General features: G+C 33.0%; 1 protein-coding gene across 5 annotated transcripts in view; it reads right to left on the minus strand.

Annotated features, from left to right (window-relative positions):
- Positions 1-864: 864 nt before the first annotated feature.
- The window catches only part of LOC124456009, a 70,628-nt gene continuing 53,633 nt past the window's right edge, over positions 865-17,859 (minus strand). For 3 of the 5 annotated variants that reach the window (XM_047006554.1, XM_047006553.1, XM_047006552.1), the window contains 2 exons: positions 17,032-17,162; positions 14,989-15,380 (listed from right to left, as the gene is read on the minus strand). In XM_047006554.1, coding sequence (XP_046862510.1) covers positions 15,141-15,380; positions 17,032-17,162 — 371 coding nt within the window. In that variant the 3' untranslated portion in view covers positions 14,989-15,140. Of the gene's footprint in view, positions 1,260-3,336; positions 3,468-4,617; positions 4,657-5,752; positions 5,870-10,209; positions 10,383-14,988; positions 15,381-17,031; positions 17,163-17,859 lie in introns of those variants that run through there. The other 2 variants (XM_047006555.1, XM_047006557.1) reach the window with 2 other exon arrangements.

Raw genomic sequence — 17,859 nt, forward strand, 5'->3', positions numbered from 1 at the left:
TTCATGTCAACTTCAACATATACATGTAAAGATCAATAATTTAAATGAAGCAATTGCTTCACTACAGCTTGCCTTTAGCATGCAAATTTTGTGAAATAAACTTTGGAAAAGTGTTCGTCCAATTATTCCTAATTTAATATTTGCATATTATAGATACATACAGTGTTATTTCTTGCTGTTACTTTTATAAATTGACTTAGTTATATGAGAATTTGAAAATTTAATTGATACAATTACTTTGTCTGAATTAAGTGACAAAATATACTAGATATTGCAGTTTGTTACTCATCATATCAATAGTATGTTTTAAAAATTACTGTGCTTTTGTCCATTTGGTAATGTGTCGCTTATAACAGATGATAAATGATTGCAAATAGCACTTTCTGACTAAACGGTGCGAGAGGCACCAATTACCTAGCGATAGTAGCTCCTAGTACTAACGGCAATTCCAACAAAGCATAAGTCAGGCTTTCCTTTTATGTCATTTGCAGTACTCACTCGTTCATTGCGTTTCAAGTTCTCACGCGTTGCAACAAAAAAAAACTACAAAACATACTTAAAACAAAGAAATGTTAAACGGAAACTAACTTAGCTACGACAGTTTTATTGCTATGCTCAAAAGAATGCAATATCTCACAATATAGTCATTTTATGACCGTACAATTAGCAAGTTTGTCGCTTTTTCTCGCAAAAAAAAACGCAAACATCACAAACTGCAATATCTGCTTCTCTTTCAATAACTCTGTTTCTTTCATTAATTTTAGCCATCTTAAATTTGCGTCATGATAGCATTATGATAAGCTTATAGCAACAAAACTACTGCTAGAATCAAGAACATATTAACAGCGTAACTCATGAGACGAATTTGGAAACATTTTTTGATATTCATATATTTCAATTAAGCAAACAAATGCTGCTTCGAAGTCATGTATAATCACACCCTATAAAAACTTGCTACCTTAATACAAAATTCAAGTCTTAAAATTTATACTGTTCCATTGTAATGATGAATGATTTATTTATTATTCCAAAACTTTTACAGCGCGGAACATAAAACCAGGATCGGCTCCAAGGACCAAATCATCTGCAGGACTAGTTCCTTTGACATTCCAAGGTTGTAATGACAACTTCCCCTTGCCATTACTGTATAAGTACAGATCAGGTCCACCTTCTTTTGGATCTTTATACTTTTGTAGCACAAAGAAACCATCATTTGGCGTCCTTAATTCTTTCGGAGATAGATAAAACGAGCTTGAGCTCTAAAAATTAAATGCAGTGTCAATTCTTTTTACCGTTTTTATCGATTTTTTTAAGTCATAGCTATAATTTTTCTTCCTTTTACAACTACACCTTTGAAAGTCCGGAGACTTTTCTAAATTGACTTTATTTGGGTTTTTTTTGTTCTGAAACATTTGTCACACAGTGCATTAAATAGCAAACTAAAAACAACTTCCAACCTTTTTCGATCGGTTTCGATATGTTTTCGATTTAAGACACGTTGGGACAAAACATTTAAAGCGAAATTCTATAATTTTTTGAGTTAAGATGTGCATCACAATCAGAGGAGTAACTAGAACGTTAGTTGGTGCATTTTCATATATTCCGTTGTGCCCTACTGATTTCTTTTGAAAGTGATTTGAATTTCAAAAGAAATCAGTAGGGACAACTGAATATATGAATAAACACCCCCACCAATTAAAGTTCTAGTTACACCTCTGATCACAATGCGGCTATAATTATGTTTTTTTATTATGTCAATTTAATGTAGCAAAACAAACCAAGAGTTAACAAAAATTTAATCTTATGAATGCATATGAGAAAAGGGGGATATGACCCCAAAGGGGGCAAAGGGGTTAGAAAGCGGTAGACCTCAAAACTTCATACGATATTGAGAAGTAAAACGTGTCTTTTTACCGATTGTTCCTTCTTCGCGTTTCTCCGCATTTACTTTTTTCGTTAACAAATAAATATTTTATAGTTAACTGCATGTACTGGTTGAAATTTAAAGATTCCTCTTTAATCATGAGCAAAACAACCAAACGTAGTAAATACCTTTGCATTAGAAACTACAAGATATAATTATTAAAGTCATAATTTATGTTTTCCATCCCAGTTTGTCTAAACTGTCAGTACGAGTAAATGCTTCTAGTGGACTTAATATAAAACATATAATAAACAAAAATTTTTTTGCAAACCAACAACGCAAGCATTCCATAATTTTTGTTCAATTTCAGCGTTCTAAAATATTTCAATTTGATGTAGAACCTCGTACAAAACTCAGGCTCGTCCAGTTGCATCCTAGAACAAATGCTGCTTTAACTTCCTAAATGATCTCGTTTATTCTTCTGACTATCCCAAAATTTTAAGACAAATTTATACAATATAAATATTTAAATGTGATAGTCACTTCTTACGATATTGATATAATCTAAACAAAAAGTGTTTTCATTACCACAGTAAGTCTATTTTCCTCTTTCACATTTAACATTTGGGTCATTCAAAAAAAGAGATACCTTTCAAAGCTGCATAACTGTGACGAGATAATTTTGTCTTAAGAACAGACTTTCAGTAATTTAAAAAAATCTCATTTCATTCATATGCGAAATAGAGACTTAACATTTCAAAGGTTTTTTTCAGTAAGACTTGAAATTTCTTTATATAATTCTATTTAGGCCTTCAAACTACCCATTCCTTTGCATGAACTTTGCCAAGTATTTTGTTCAAAACTTACAGGAACGTACTGTTGCTCTCCTTGCAACGAGCCCTCCACACATATAAGATTCCAATGCAAAACACAAACCATGCTATAAGTTCTTCTTTACCATATAATATCAAATACATGTTTACGGAAGTGTTATAATAATATTATATTCTAAGTATGTATAATATGCTCTCAGTTCGTATAGCTTAAGCAATCTTGGAAATGTTTAAAGAGCGTCTTAATAAGACGTATTCTTCCAGTTAGTAACCCACCCAATGCTCACAAGTAAAAACTTAAGCACTCGGGAGAAGTGTATAGTTATACAAATTGTATTATTTATATTAAATAAATATGATTTATATTTAGCTCTGAAGTATCAAAATCTAAGCTTCATTAATTATATTTTTTACGCATAACGGATTATGAAGTCTGTCCATGACTCCATGCACAAATTAATAATCACTGCGTTGTACAATATACAGTTAGCATTTTATTTCAAACAGCTTAATTATGCACAGGACTTTCTCTTCACAGAACTGCAATTTTAAATTCTCATTCCTATTTTTGCACAGTTTCTAACCAAAAATTTTGCAATATTTGAAGTATTTATAAAAAGCAAAAATTGAATATTATACCTTTTTCACTGCAAAAATTTTGCCACCCTCTTCATCTAAACAGTACGTCTCTTCATTTTTTGCAAACAGCAGGTTGAAAAAATCTGCCTCGTGTATATCCGGAAATTTTGCAAACTTTATCCGTGCTTCAGCTAAGAAAAAAGATTGTACATTAAATTGCTACAGCACGAATCCAGAGTATCAGCTTAATGATAAGATAGTAAATTGCATGTATCACATAGCAATAAATTATTGCACGTTAATGATAACAGCCCAAGTTATGAAAATTTCCAAAATCTGAAGTTAAGCTGATGAGAAATCTTTTCTTCGCATTCATAAATGCTGTCCGATGAAAATCATTATTGCAACATAGCATTATTGAAGCTTAACGAAACAAATTCGAACCACATGCAAGCTGCATGCACCATATACTTTAACATATCGTTTTTAGAAACTATGTCAAACCTCGTTACTATTTGACTTTTTCTTAACCGGCTTTTACTGTCGTCACTAACTGTACAAACTGTAATTTGTAGATATGACGTCATAACTACAGATATCGAGAATGATTTGCAGTTAGTTGACCAATCACAACCGACATTGTTTACATAGTAAGTATAATAATACTAATTGGCTTGTATTTATCGTGTGCACTTCGTAAGCAAATAAACACATATAAATTTATCGTGCAAATATTTTTCATACTGTTTGCAATTTAATAATTACTTTTCCCAAGGCTCCAAAGATGTATATGCTTTATTAGCAGCATTCTCTGGTTGGGAAAAATCATTGCATACCTCTTATTACGAGATCATTAATAAGTTAGTAAATTCTAAACTTTTTCATGTTAAAAAAATTTTGGTGTCATTTCTTCATAGGAAATTTGAATTTCTCTGATGATTCAAAAATATAATAAAAATTTACCACAAACTTTACAATAAAGTAAATCGCTTGAACCCGCAAGTACCGTCAATAACAAAAAAAAAAAACAACAAAAACGACTTAAAAATTAGCAACATCAAAATTCATCAATCTCAAAAGTCCACTTTTGAGATTTATACAATTGAACATGACCTAATTTTTTAGCACTTGAAAATTTGGTGCTCTTAAAATTACTATTTGTTACACACCATGCCTATTTTATAATATGTCAGGTATTCTTTTGAATGATAAATATCAATCAACGGTGCATGTTTTTTGTTTGTACAAATTTGCATTGGTAATAACATGAAAAAGTGTCTACTAGATTGATTTATGTGAAATTAATGTAAATGCCGTGACAATACCAAGTAAAGATTATACCTTCAGATTTTCCATTCGCTTTTACTTTACCTATGGAAACTGCAATGCAAAAAATGTCAATCTGGCTGAAACATGTCAGGTTCAAAACTAAAACGTTAAGGGGAGGGAGAGGGTGGGAGTACCGAATACTCATATATTCCAATAAAATAATTTCAAATTTAATTTCATATATGAAACAGGAATTTCATATATAAAATAGACAGGGGGGTTGTTCCAAGTGGGTGTATCAACTTTCTAATGTAAGCCGTTGTCTATAGTCTGTCAGTGCTGTAAGTAATGCATTTTGCCGAGTACCAGTTAATGTTGTGCGTTGTCAGTTGATGATGCTCGGCAATGTGAATAGTTTTGTCTTGTTTCTTTGTACCTCGTTTGTGTTCAGTAAGTCTTATGTTTAAGTTCCTGCCAGTTTCCCCGATATAGGAGGCGTGGCAGTGTGAGCAGTTTATTTTGTAAACTGCACCTTGTCGTTCGTTGAGTTGTTCTTTGTCCTTGATGTTCGTAAGTACTTGTCGTAGCGTTGTGATTGGTTTATGTGCGACAGGTATGTTGTATGGTCGTTAAATACGCGAGATAGTCTCAGACGTACCTCTGATATAAGTTACCGTTGCTGGTGTTATTGTGTTGTTGGTTTCTTTCGTTTTATTGTGCTTGTAAGTGTTGCGTTTGATAAAGTCAGAGTTATAGTTGTTTTATATTTTGCATATACATAATCAGAAAGCACACATGCTGTTTTCAAATTTGATAAAATTAACCAATTGTGGTTGTCAGAGCTCCAGCCTCGCATTCAAAGTTTTAGTCTTATTTAGCCATCTTTTTTAACACTCGTGAATGAAAGTTCAGCGGTGGCACTTTTCACTCATAATTTCTTTGAAGGACAATAAAGGTTTAGAACTACTGAAGTGCAAGAATAACGATTCACTCAGTAAGTTCAAGAGGAAATTCAGTGGTTTGTTAAAAATATTAAGCCAAAACGACAACTTAGTAAGTTTTCGTCAAGATTTTAAAGACAAACAAACTGCTAGCTGTAGAAACTGCCAGGATGGCAATTATTCAATACACGAATGTCCTCTAACTTGTAACCAATATCGAGGGGGATAACGGATTTGATAAAATAATGATAAAAATATTTTCATACCATTCTTTTCCACGGATAAAATAAGGCAACTTCCTCCTTCATTACTGTTGTAGGACCACAATCGGTGTTTACCTTCTCCAAAAATTATTAAACTAGGATCACACATAGCTGAAAAAACTGGAAATTTGTGTAAACTGTGCATTAGGTTCTTCCATAAATTATATTTTTTCGTTTTATACATTTGTCAATTCCGTTCGAACCATACATTTAAATATTTTGTTATTGACGCCTTAAATCCACACCAATATCATATTTCCGTCACACGAGCACTGTCACAATAGCGGACATACGGCTTAACTGCTTAAATATTGTGGAATATTGTAGCCAGTAAGGAATGTTGTTGACAGTAAGGAAAGGTAAGATTAGATTCCTTGTGTTTTTTAAAGAACCAAACTCCAACCTTAAGATAATCATTCTATGAATCAATTTTGATGAACTTAAACTGATGATGTAAAACATTCGTACATAAAATTGCGGAAAGATTCAATCGCAGTGAATTTTGTATGTTTTCATAGAAACAAAGACGAGCCAAGATTATAATGACAGACTCTTTTAATATTCTAGGACTGTTTGCATGTTTGTTTTATTGTTTCACTTTTTTCCATTGCTTTGCTATTACAAATGTCGTTTTAAGTGAATTATACCTAGAAAGACATTGATCACAGCGAAACAAACAACTCAACGACAACAGCAGCAATACCTTATATCAAAGGTACGTCTGAGACTATGTCTTACAACCATACAAAATACGTGTCTCTCATAACGAAATTACAACGTTACGACAAGAACTAAAAAACGTCAAGGACAAAGAACAACGAAACGAATCTTTACGTTCAACTTCCGGAAGACGACAGGACATCGATGAAAGACAATGTGTGTCTGTATAATAGGGTTTGGTCGAGGCGTCAAAACGTCTGTATTATCACTTTTATCTGACGCCGACAAAAATATTTCGTATTGTTTCTTTTATAATATTGTACAACAAAAATCTCGTCAGTTTATGGAACGTATATTCAGAGGCGTAGCTGGGGAGCGCCGTGGCACATATAACTCAACGACAATAAAGCAATACCTTATATCAAAGGTACGGCTGAGACTATCTCGCGTGTCTCTCATAAACAAACTACAACGTTACGACAAGCACTAACAAACGTCAAGGACAAAGAACAACCAAACGAACGATAATAAACATTTAAAAAGGTGCACTTTATGCCTGGTTTCCATATGATCGTTTCTGTTGCTAGAGTCGTTTCTGTCTGTTGAAAAAAGTCCCCTGCGGTGATCAAACGACAGAAGCGATTATTGCGATGAACTGGTTTCCATTAATCGTATGCATCGTATCTAATTTGAAGACTTGTAGCGTGTTATTTTCTTTTGCGTGTGCTGAGAAGAAGGAGAGAGCGAAAGCAAAAAAGAAAACATCGTTTTTGGGTTTTAATATTTCGAAAATTTGTCATATAAACAATCATACTTCTGTACTTCTTCCATAAATGAAGACGTAGAATTAAAGTTGTTTGCCGCCATCTTTGAATACGTAATCTCGCTCATGGAATTACGGATGTATCATGGGATATATCAAGTCGCTTCTGGCGTAACGATCGTTTTACACCGGTTTCAATTAAAAAAATGCAAGCGCGTAAAAGGTGTTTCCGGTCGTTTCTGTCGCCAGGATAGAACTCTAGTCTATCTCAAACGATCGATACGCAAGGATCGTTTATAACGTAAGGATCACTTTTGTCGTTTGAGTTGAGCGTTTCCATATGATCGTCTCTGTCGCTTCTACAAATTGCAAGCGACAAAGACGATCCTTACGACAGAAACGATCATATGGAAACCGGGCTTAACAAGATAAACTGCTCCGACTGCCACACCTCCTATATCGGGGAGACAGGCAGGAACTTGATCAATAGACTTAATGAACACAAACAAGTAACAAAGAAACAAGACAAAACCAATAACATTGCCGAACATCACCGACTGACAAAACACAACATTGACAGTGACTCGACAAAATGCATTACTACAGCACTGACTACAGGATCGTGACTAAAACACCACACGAGTACATACGAGTACATACGAGTACATACGAGTAACATACGAGTACATACGAATACATACGAGTAACATACAAGTACATACGAGTAACATACGAGTACATACGAGTGACATACGACTATTTTCTGGTCAACAAATGAGAAACACAATTTCTTCAATACATTGCTATTTGCGTTTATTTTTCCTTGTATTTGTGTGGACTTTGGGGCAACCATTTGATGGATTTAAATGCTGAAAAGGTATTTTACTTTCATACTACATTCATTTGTATGTTTTAGTTGAATTTGTTATAGATATTTTGTCGATGCGATTTGCCAGTATTTGAGCGCTTTTTGACACACTTTCACCTAGGAAATACATATTTATGAAAGCGATTATACATTCATTTTGACTCTGAAGATGACTACCGCTAAGGTTGTCGAAACGTCAGTCAACAACAACAAAAACAGTCCTTCTCAGGACTATACCAACCTGGACGATCTACATTTACAAACATGTAACGATACTCCCGGGTTCAAACCATTTACTTCATAGATAAGGATCCAAAATGCACGAATTTCACCGAATGGCTAAGTATAGTTAACTGTTTTGCCATTGTAAATACTCACTCCGATTTGTTTTGCAATTTTTACTTCCTACACTTTTTAAAATAAAATCAACGATGAAAATCAACTTTGTTTTCTAAAAAATATTACCATATTTAAACTGAATTAAAACTATAGCTATAAACAATAAATCTTACGCTATTTCTTGAATATCAACATTTACGTAAAACGTTTACATGTGTCAAAAAGCGCTCAAATACTGGCAAATTGCATCGACAAAATATCTATAACAAGTTCAACTAAAACATACAAATGAATGTAGTATGAAAGTAAAATACCTTTTCAGCATTTAAATCTATCAAATGGTTGCCCCAAAGTCCACACAAATACAAGGAAAAATAAACGCAAATAGCAATGTATTGAAGAAATTGTGTTGTTTCTCATTTGCTGACCAGAAAATAGTCGTATGTCACTCGTATGTACTCGTATGTTACTCGTATGTACTCGTATGTTACTCGTATGTACTCGTATGTCACTCGTATGTACTCGTATGTTACTCGTATGTACTCGTATGTACTCGTATGTACTCGTGTGGTGTTTTAGTCACGATCCTGACTACAGACAACGGCTTACATTAAAAAGTTGGATCACAACAATTTCCGGCACCTTACAAACGACTTATTCCCAACCTCAAAAAAAGGAAACTATTCGCATTTGGACTATAGTTAACCACAATAACAATACGCAATTGACACCCACACACTCAATCATTTCCTATACATACTATACGATGAAGTATAAACCAGACCAAAAATACGGCAAACCAGACTCTGAAAATGACCACTGCTAAGGGCTAAGGTTATCAAAACACCAATAGTCCTTCTCAGGACTCTACTAACCAGGGCCATCTACATCTACGCACTTGAAATTTTAGATAGCAATAACTCATGATCAATCGAATATGACTTTTTTCAAATGACATTCGTATTTTTGTGGATATCGGTTGATAACATTTGAAACAGGACTAAAGTTATCAAAATTAACAAACAAATTTCAGTTTTTCTCAATCCTGAATTTCCCATCCTGTATTCTATTTCCCCATTCCTTTTTTACAGATAGCCAAAAGAATTTTTGTCAATTTTGATGCTCCGTTGAGCATCGAAACTTTGCATATCACCACCTCAAAAGGCCGTTTCACTTCACATGCAAAAACTTTATACTTGCCGAATGTCATGACAATATTTTCAGCATGTCTTCAAAATGCAATAGTAATTATACTATAATAACAAAAGCATGTGTACATGTTGAATGTACAAATAACTTGGATAAAACAATGATCATCGTTCAACTTAATTCATTATAAAAACATGAACTTCAATTTATCGAAAATTTATTTAGATGATACATGACATGAATATCAAATTAGCTTTGAACTGAATGCATGGTTGAGCCAGAGTATTGTTAGATGCTCGTACATGAAGATCGTCCACGTTAATAAAGTATTGAAAGACGGTTAATTGGTGTTAGGGCTGTCTGACACAGCAGAGGTTTCGTTCTGAAGATGAGACAGTTCTCGACAATTGACGGCTGACCCTTTCCCTTGTCGCTAAGTTTTGTGTTCAAATTCAAAGCATGTACACAATACCTTGTCATTATTTCGATTGACCAAAGTTTGTTGATCAACTATTTTGAAATTTCGTAAAACACCCTTCGTAAAATAACCTCTTAATCAGTTACGTAGACAGCCAGCAAATTTCATAGAATCGCTGTGTAAAATCTTTGAGATCATTTTGCGCAAACTAGTTACTACCTAGTTCAAGCAAAAATTGGACAATTCAAATCATGCTTACGTACATCTAAAAACAAAACGTACCAAAAAGTTCCGTGTTACAATCAGTGATTACACTGGAAATCGTACTTGCCAGTCTTGCTTACGGATTACAAATAATCACCTAACATACATTCATGTCATTAAAACACAAATCTTTACGTTCAACTTCCGCAAGATGACAGGACATCGATGAAAGACAATGTGTCTTTATAATGGGGCTTGGTAGAGGCATCAAAACGTCTGTTTATCACTTTTATCGGACGCCGACAAGAATGTTTCGAATTGTTTGTTTTATAATATTATACAACTAAAATCTCGTCAGTTTATGAAAAGTATATTTATAATAGTAATGACTTTTATCAAATAACAAAATTTTGCCAACATGTTTTCATTGCATTATATCAAATAATAAACATCATACAACTGGGTAATTTCAAATAACCAAATTTCTCGACGGGATTTCTTATTTGATAATTTCAAATAACCAACATAACTTTTAGACACTTTGTAAGCCAAGTTACTTCACAACTGTATGAGCACCGCTACCCCTAAATAGTTGCATGACATTCCAAATAACTTGATAAAACATTGATTATCGAACAATTTCAACGTGAAATATTAACTACAACTAATCAAAATTTCATTTGATTATACTTAAAAGATTACAAAAATGTAAACAAAGTTTTCTGCTTCATATGATAGATATATTTTCTAGTTGATAAATCCGGCATGATATATTAGATCATGACAGCGATAATCTCTTTATAATATCATTTTTTAAAAGTAATTCGAATTAAAAAACGCATGAAGCGATTTTGTTTTGCAGGATTTCCACACTAAACTGCACTGAATTTTGGTAATAATAGGTACGCATGCGTACATGTGGGTAGCCTGTGAAGTAAATAAACACTAAATGAATGAGATTAAATGATCATGATTCCAATAAAACTATATATTTATGTCAAACCTGTTCAACATTTGAAAATATTGTTTAGTTATATGTCCAAGCAATATTTTATTTATTTAGATTTCTCGCGACGTTTAAAAGTTTTTACAAAGAAAACAAATAAAAAATTTGATGGAGAAGATTACATATATGAAACTTGAATTATAGTACTTCAGTGATCGCAAGTCTATCGTATTTACTGCTTATTGATTGAAATATATCATAATTCACTTGATGTAAAATTGTAAATTGGCAATCCACACAAATAAATCACACTTGTATTTCGTGCAATATTCAAAAGCAAATTAAAGACAAATATACAAGTCAATTCAAAAATTAATGTCTTTGGCTAATATTTCTAAAAATAACAACATTTTCTTATGATTATGCCACCCAAGACTCTGTGCTAATTACAAATAACTTCTGTAGTTCTGGTTGACCTTTGTACAAGGACAGACACATCGCAGCTCACACAAAGAAAAAGTATAATTATTTTAAATCTATGCTATACACGTGACTTTGTTCATTTTCATTGAAGGAATGTCGAATAAAATAAAAAAATGGAAGTAAATTAAACAACTTACAATAATTCTCCAACAAGCGACAAACGGATAAAACGGTATATTTCGTCATCGCTCGTATATCCAGCTAGCATCTAAGATTACAACAGATAGACAGAAACTTTTTCACTGTAGCAAAGTGTAGCGAAGCAGTAAGGCTAACCACAATGATTAGCCAAAGTTGTGGTTAAGTATGGTCAACTATGGTTAGCCAAAATGGTTAGACGTACGTTAGAGTAACCCTTATCCCAACCCTAACCTTAACCCTAACCTTACCCCAAGCCTAACCTTATCCTAACCCTAACCCTAACTCTAACCCTAACCTTACCCAAGCCTTTAACTTAGTCAAAACTTGCAAGCAACTACGAACTTGCTCTATGTAAGAGTTTTGAATTCGCTAATCGTATGACATTACTAGAGTTTTGAATACTTCATCTATGTTGATTTTGTGAGAAATTCTATAAACTATTTTGACTTAACAAACTGTAATTTGTAATGATCATTGAAAAACAATTATTAAATTTCTGGATTTTTCAGTTATGTGATGCGACGTACTAGACGTAATCTGGATCTTCCCTTGAGTATCTTGTGCATATGTTTGCACTTAGCATGAACATTTGCACTGGGCAAGAATTTATGCAATATAGCATTTTTTCTAGCTTCAGCGCCTTATAATTTGTAAATAATAAAGAAAAAGTAATTATTTAGTGACCTATTGAACAGTTCGTCACGTGCCGAAAATAAAAACGATATTTAAAAGTCTACGACACAAAGTATTCCGAAGCGGTCACCCATCCAAGTACTAACTTCGCCCGACAAGGCTTAAACTGGTTCTATGACGAAAACTTAACGTAAAAAAATAATCGATTTTAGCATTCAATAGTTTAAACACATGTCAATTATTGCTTTCGTAAAATGTAAGCAAAAATAATAATATAACGAGGGAGTTGTGAACATTTGAAATGTCTAATTTTCATGTCCGCCATTAAAATCGGCCATTTTTAATATTTGCAATCAGCGAAGGTCTGTGACGTCATAGTCTTAACACGGCAAGAAAGCGCACATTGGAAAGTATACTAAGTAATACATAAATAGAGCAAAAAATGTCAAATTCATTGAGATCTAGCTCGCTCTCTGAGTCTTCGATCGAGACAAACGCATCGATATCTTTATCAGAATTTGTGACGGCAAATTCGAACGAATCTAATTCGGAAATTTTGCCATTTGTCGATAATATTGAACCGCTTGCTTCGCCCTAGCTGAGTACGAAGCTACAGTTGCAGAAGAACGGCGGGTTGAAGACATGCTGCAAGATCGTTTTGATGCTCGTGTTGATGTTACTTCATGGTAAGATGTCATTCTTAGTGTGTTACTTTGATCTGAATCGTCTGCCGTTAGCTATGATAACTTTATGGAAACATACAATTGGGCCAATATTAAAAGTGTGAATGTGGCCATTGTTCGTTGGATCTTGTTGTCAACCCTCAAGAGTGCTGTTGCTGCTTGGAAATAGAGCAATGCCGTGGTAAAATGTATCAGTTCGAAATCGATGAAAGGAAATGCATTTTGGATCACCCTGGCTTTAACAAAGTTTGCCTGAACGAATTTGTTCTTCAAGCAGCTTCGTTAGGTTTAAAGACCAATGGTCATCGCATGATACAGACACTTCATTTTGTATTTCCTTTAAAACCTTAGTATAAATGTATATTATATATTGAAAGTTTGCCTGGATGTATTATTGGTTCTCTCAAATTGTGAAAATTTATCATCTGAAATATGTGTAAGTATATAATAATTGCAAATTGTGCTAACCTGATGCCGCTCTCTTGACGTTGTTGGTGTTTGTGATTTCTTCCAAATAGAAGGTACGGCACCAGGTTTGAGCCGTCTATTCATACCACCCAAATGGAATAAACGCTCAAAACCATCATCCGAGAAGTGATTCGAACAAATCATAAATTGAATTTCGCGCGAACTCGGATTAAAGTTTGCGCGCTTCGTCTGAACAAATTTAACCCAAAATCTTCTCAAAGACTCGTCGTTTGGGCTTTTTTGTAATGAAATGCTTGTACTTCTATCAGACTTATTACTGCAATCTTGCACGACACAGCGTGTTGAAGGCATGTTAAAAAAATTGAGTTATACAACCTTTTGAATCTCTATTTGTATATAGTGTTATATTGTAAACAGCCGCGAGTTAAGACTATGACGTCACAAGCACCTTCCTTCTTGAAAATTCAAATATGGAGCATTTTAATGGCGGCTCTTAAAGTTCAAGATTTATCGCTACGTAACTCGAGCAGCATGAAATACATTGCGCTAAAATTTCGCCAGAAGAGATTTTTTTACATACGCTATTAATCTATGAAAAAAAAACGAGAGGCAAAATTTTCGTCATAATACCACTTTAACTTCGGTGATCAGACGAGAACCGGTGCTTTCCTTGTGGTATGGTCGTAGACATCAGCACATTATTTTTATGGTTAATAAACCTTCCTTTAAATACATTTATGGAATTAAAAGTTTGAAAGTTGGGTCACAGAATAAGAAATGTATCTATTCTGTGGTTGGGCAAAGAACTAAGAAGTGCCACAACACTGATTACAATGGTCACATTAGTACTCAAGTTAGAGTTATGATTCATATGAACGATGCAATTCGTTATTTATATCATTTTAAGCTGAAGTGATTTTTGTATTACAGTGGTATGTAATGTCAACGGTATTTTTTTAAGCAATGTTTACTATTTGTGACTGAGATGACTATCGGTCAAACAAAATCGTAAAAATCAACATGAATTCTTTAAACTTGATACTTTAATACATAACATCAGTTATGTCATTATGTGTTTTTATCAGTTTAACTATCATGTTTAACCATATGACATGCACATTCTGTTGCTTCAAAGTAGTCGTTGGAGGCTTCTGTAATGTCTCAATTTGTAGCATTTATATATATAGGAACTACTTTTATAATTGTTTTGTCACTTTTGTGCTTATTTTTTAAATCAACTGATCAATTTTAGCAAAGGCTAAGTTGTTCTTGTTTTAAACTGTGTACTACAATTCCCAAGTTAGTATTTTGATGATTGTATAGTTAAAATTTTGTCACTTTTTCTCGCAAAAAAAAATGCAAACATCACAATTTGCAATATCTGCTTCTCTTTCAATGACTGTATTTCTTTCATTAATTTTAGCCATCTTAAATTTGCGTCATGATAACATTATGATAAGCTTATAGCAACAAAACTACTGCTAGAATCAAGAACATATTAACAGCCTAACTCATGAGACGAATTTGGAAACATTTTTTGTTATTCATATATTTAAATTAAGCAAACAAATGCTGCTTCGAAGTCATGTAAAATCACACCATATAAAAACTTGCTACCTTAATACAAAATTCAAGTCAAATTTATACTTTTCCATTGTAATGATGAATGATTTATTTATTGTCCCAAAACTTTTACAGCGCGGAACATAAAACCAGGATCGGCTCCAAGGACCAAATCATCTGCAGGACTAGTTCCTTTGACATTCCAAGGTTGTAATGACAACTTCCCCTTGCCATTACTGTATAAGTACAGATCAGGTCCACCTTCTTTTGGATCTTTATACTTTTGTAGCACAAAGAAACCATCATTTGGCGTCCTTAATTCTTTCGGAGATAGATAAAACGAGCTTGAGCTCTAAAAATTAAAAGCAGTGTCAATTCTTTTTACCATTTTTATCAAATTTTTTTAAGTCATAGCTATAATTTTCCTTCCTTTTACGACTACACCTTTGAAAGTCCAAAGAATTTTCTCAATTAACTTTATTTGGTTTCCTGATTCTGACACATTAGGGGGTGGCGTGGGGGTGGGTGATGGTGTATATTCATATATTCTGTTGTGACCTACTGCTTTCTTTTGAAAATGATTTGAAACAAATAAATATTTTGTATTTAACTGCATGTACTAGTTGAAATTTAAGGATTCCACTTTAATCAGGAGCAAATAAACCAAACGTAGTTAATACCTTTGTATTGGAAACTACAAGATATAATTATTAGAGTCATAATTTGAGTTTTCCATCAAAGTCTGTCCAAGCTGTCAGTACGAGTAAATGCTTCTAGTGGACTTAATATAAAACATATAATAAACAAAAAATTTTTTGCAAACCAACAACGAAAGCATTCCATAATTTTTGTTCAATGTCAGCTTTCTAAAATATTTCAATTTGACGTAGAAACTCGAACAAAACTCAGCCTCATCCAGTCGCATCCTGGAACAATGCTGCTTTAATTTCCTAAATGATCTCGTTTATTCTTCTGACTATCCCAAAATTTTAAGACAATTTTATTTACAATATAAATATTTAAGTGTAAAAGTCACTTCTTACGATATTGATATCATCTGAGCAAAAAGTGTTTTCATTACCACAAAACGTCTATTTTCCTCTTTCACTTTAAACATTTAGGTCATTCAAAAAGAGATACCTTCCAAAGCTGCATAACTGTGACGAGATAAATTTGTCTTAAGAAGGACTTTCAGTATTTTAAAAAAATCTCATTTCATTCATATGCGAAGGAGAGACTTAAAATTTGAGAGGTTTTTTTGGTAAGACGTGAAATTTCTTTATACACTTCTATTAAAGTCTTCAAGCTACCCATTCCTTTGCATGAATTTTGCCAACTATTTTGTTCAAAACTTAGAGGAACGACTGTTGCTCTCCTTGCAACAAGCCCTCCACACATATAAGATTCAATGCAAAACACAAACCATGCTATAAGTTCTTGTTTACCATATAATCATATAATATCAAATACACGTTTACGGAAGTGTTATAATCATATTGTATTCTAAGTATGTATAATATGCTCTAAGTGCGTTCATATAGCTTAAGCACTCTCGGAATTGTTTAAAGAGAGTGTTAATAATACGTACTCTTCTAGTTAGTAACCCACCCAATGCTCAAATTTAAAACTTAAGCACTCGGGAGAGTGTATAGTTATACAAATTGTATTATTTATATTATATAAATATGATTTATATTTAGCTCTGCTAAAATGCATTGAGTAATCTACAACTGAAGAATCAAAATCTAATTTTCAATAAATGTACTTTTTACGCATAACGGATTATGGTTTATGATGTCTGTCCATGACTGCATGCACAAATAATAATCACTGCGTTGTACAATATACAGGTAACATTTTATTTCAAACAGCTTAATAATGCACAGGACTTTTTCTTTACAGAACTGCAATTTTTAATTCTCATTCCTATTTTTGCAGAGTTTCTAACTAAAAATTTTTCAATATTTGAAGTATTTATAAAAAGCAAAAATTGAATATTATACCTTTTTCACTGCAAAAATTTTGCCATTCTTTTCATCTAAACAGTACGTCTCTTCATTTTTTGCAAACAGCAGGTTGTAAAAATCTGCCTCGTGCTTATCCTGAGCTTTTGCAAAAGTTATCAATGCTTCAGCTAAGAAAAAAGATTGTACATTAAATTGCTACAGCACGAATCCAGAGTATCAGCTTAATGATAAGATAGCAAATTGCATGTATCACATAGCAATAAATTATTGCACGTTAATGATAACAGCCCAAGTTATGAAATTTTCCAACATCTGAAGTTAAGCTGATGAGAAATCTTTTTTTAGCATTCATAAATGCAGTCCGAACAAAATCATTATTGCAACAAAGCATTATTGAAGCTTAACACAGGAAATTCGAACCACATGCAAGCTGCACCATATACTTTAACATATCGATTTTAGAAACTATGTCAAACCTCGTTACTATTTGACTTTTTCTTAACCGGCTTTTACTGGCGTCACTAATTGTACAAACTGTTATTTGTTGATATGACGTCATAATTACAGATATCGAGAATGATTTGCAATTAATTGACCAATCACAACCGACATTGTTTACATAGCGAGTATAATAATACTAATTGGCTTGTATGGACCGTGTGCATTTTTTAAGCAAATAAACACATGTAAATTTATCGTGCAAATGTTTTTTATACTGTTTGCAATTTACTAATTACTTTTTCCCAAGGCTTCAAAGATGTATATGCTTTATTAACAGCATTTTCTGGTTGGGAAAAATCATTGCATACCTTTTATTACAAGATCATTAATAAGTTTATAAATTCTATAAGTTTTCATGTTAAA

This window comes from Xenia sp. Carnegie-2017, unplaced genomic scaffold, assembly GCF_021976095.1.
Source record: "Xenia sp. Carnegie-2017 unplaced genomic scaffold, XeniaSp_v1 HiC_scaffold_40, whole genome shotgun sequence".
NCBI lineage: Eukaryota > Metazoa > Cnidaria > Anthozoa > Malacalcyonacea > Xeniidae > Xenia > Xenia sp. Carnegie-2017.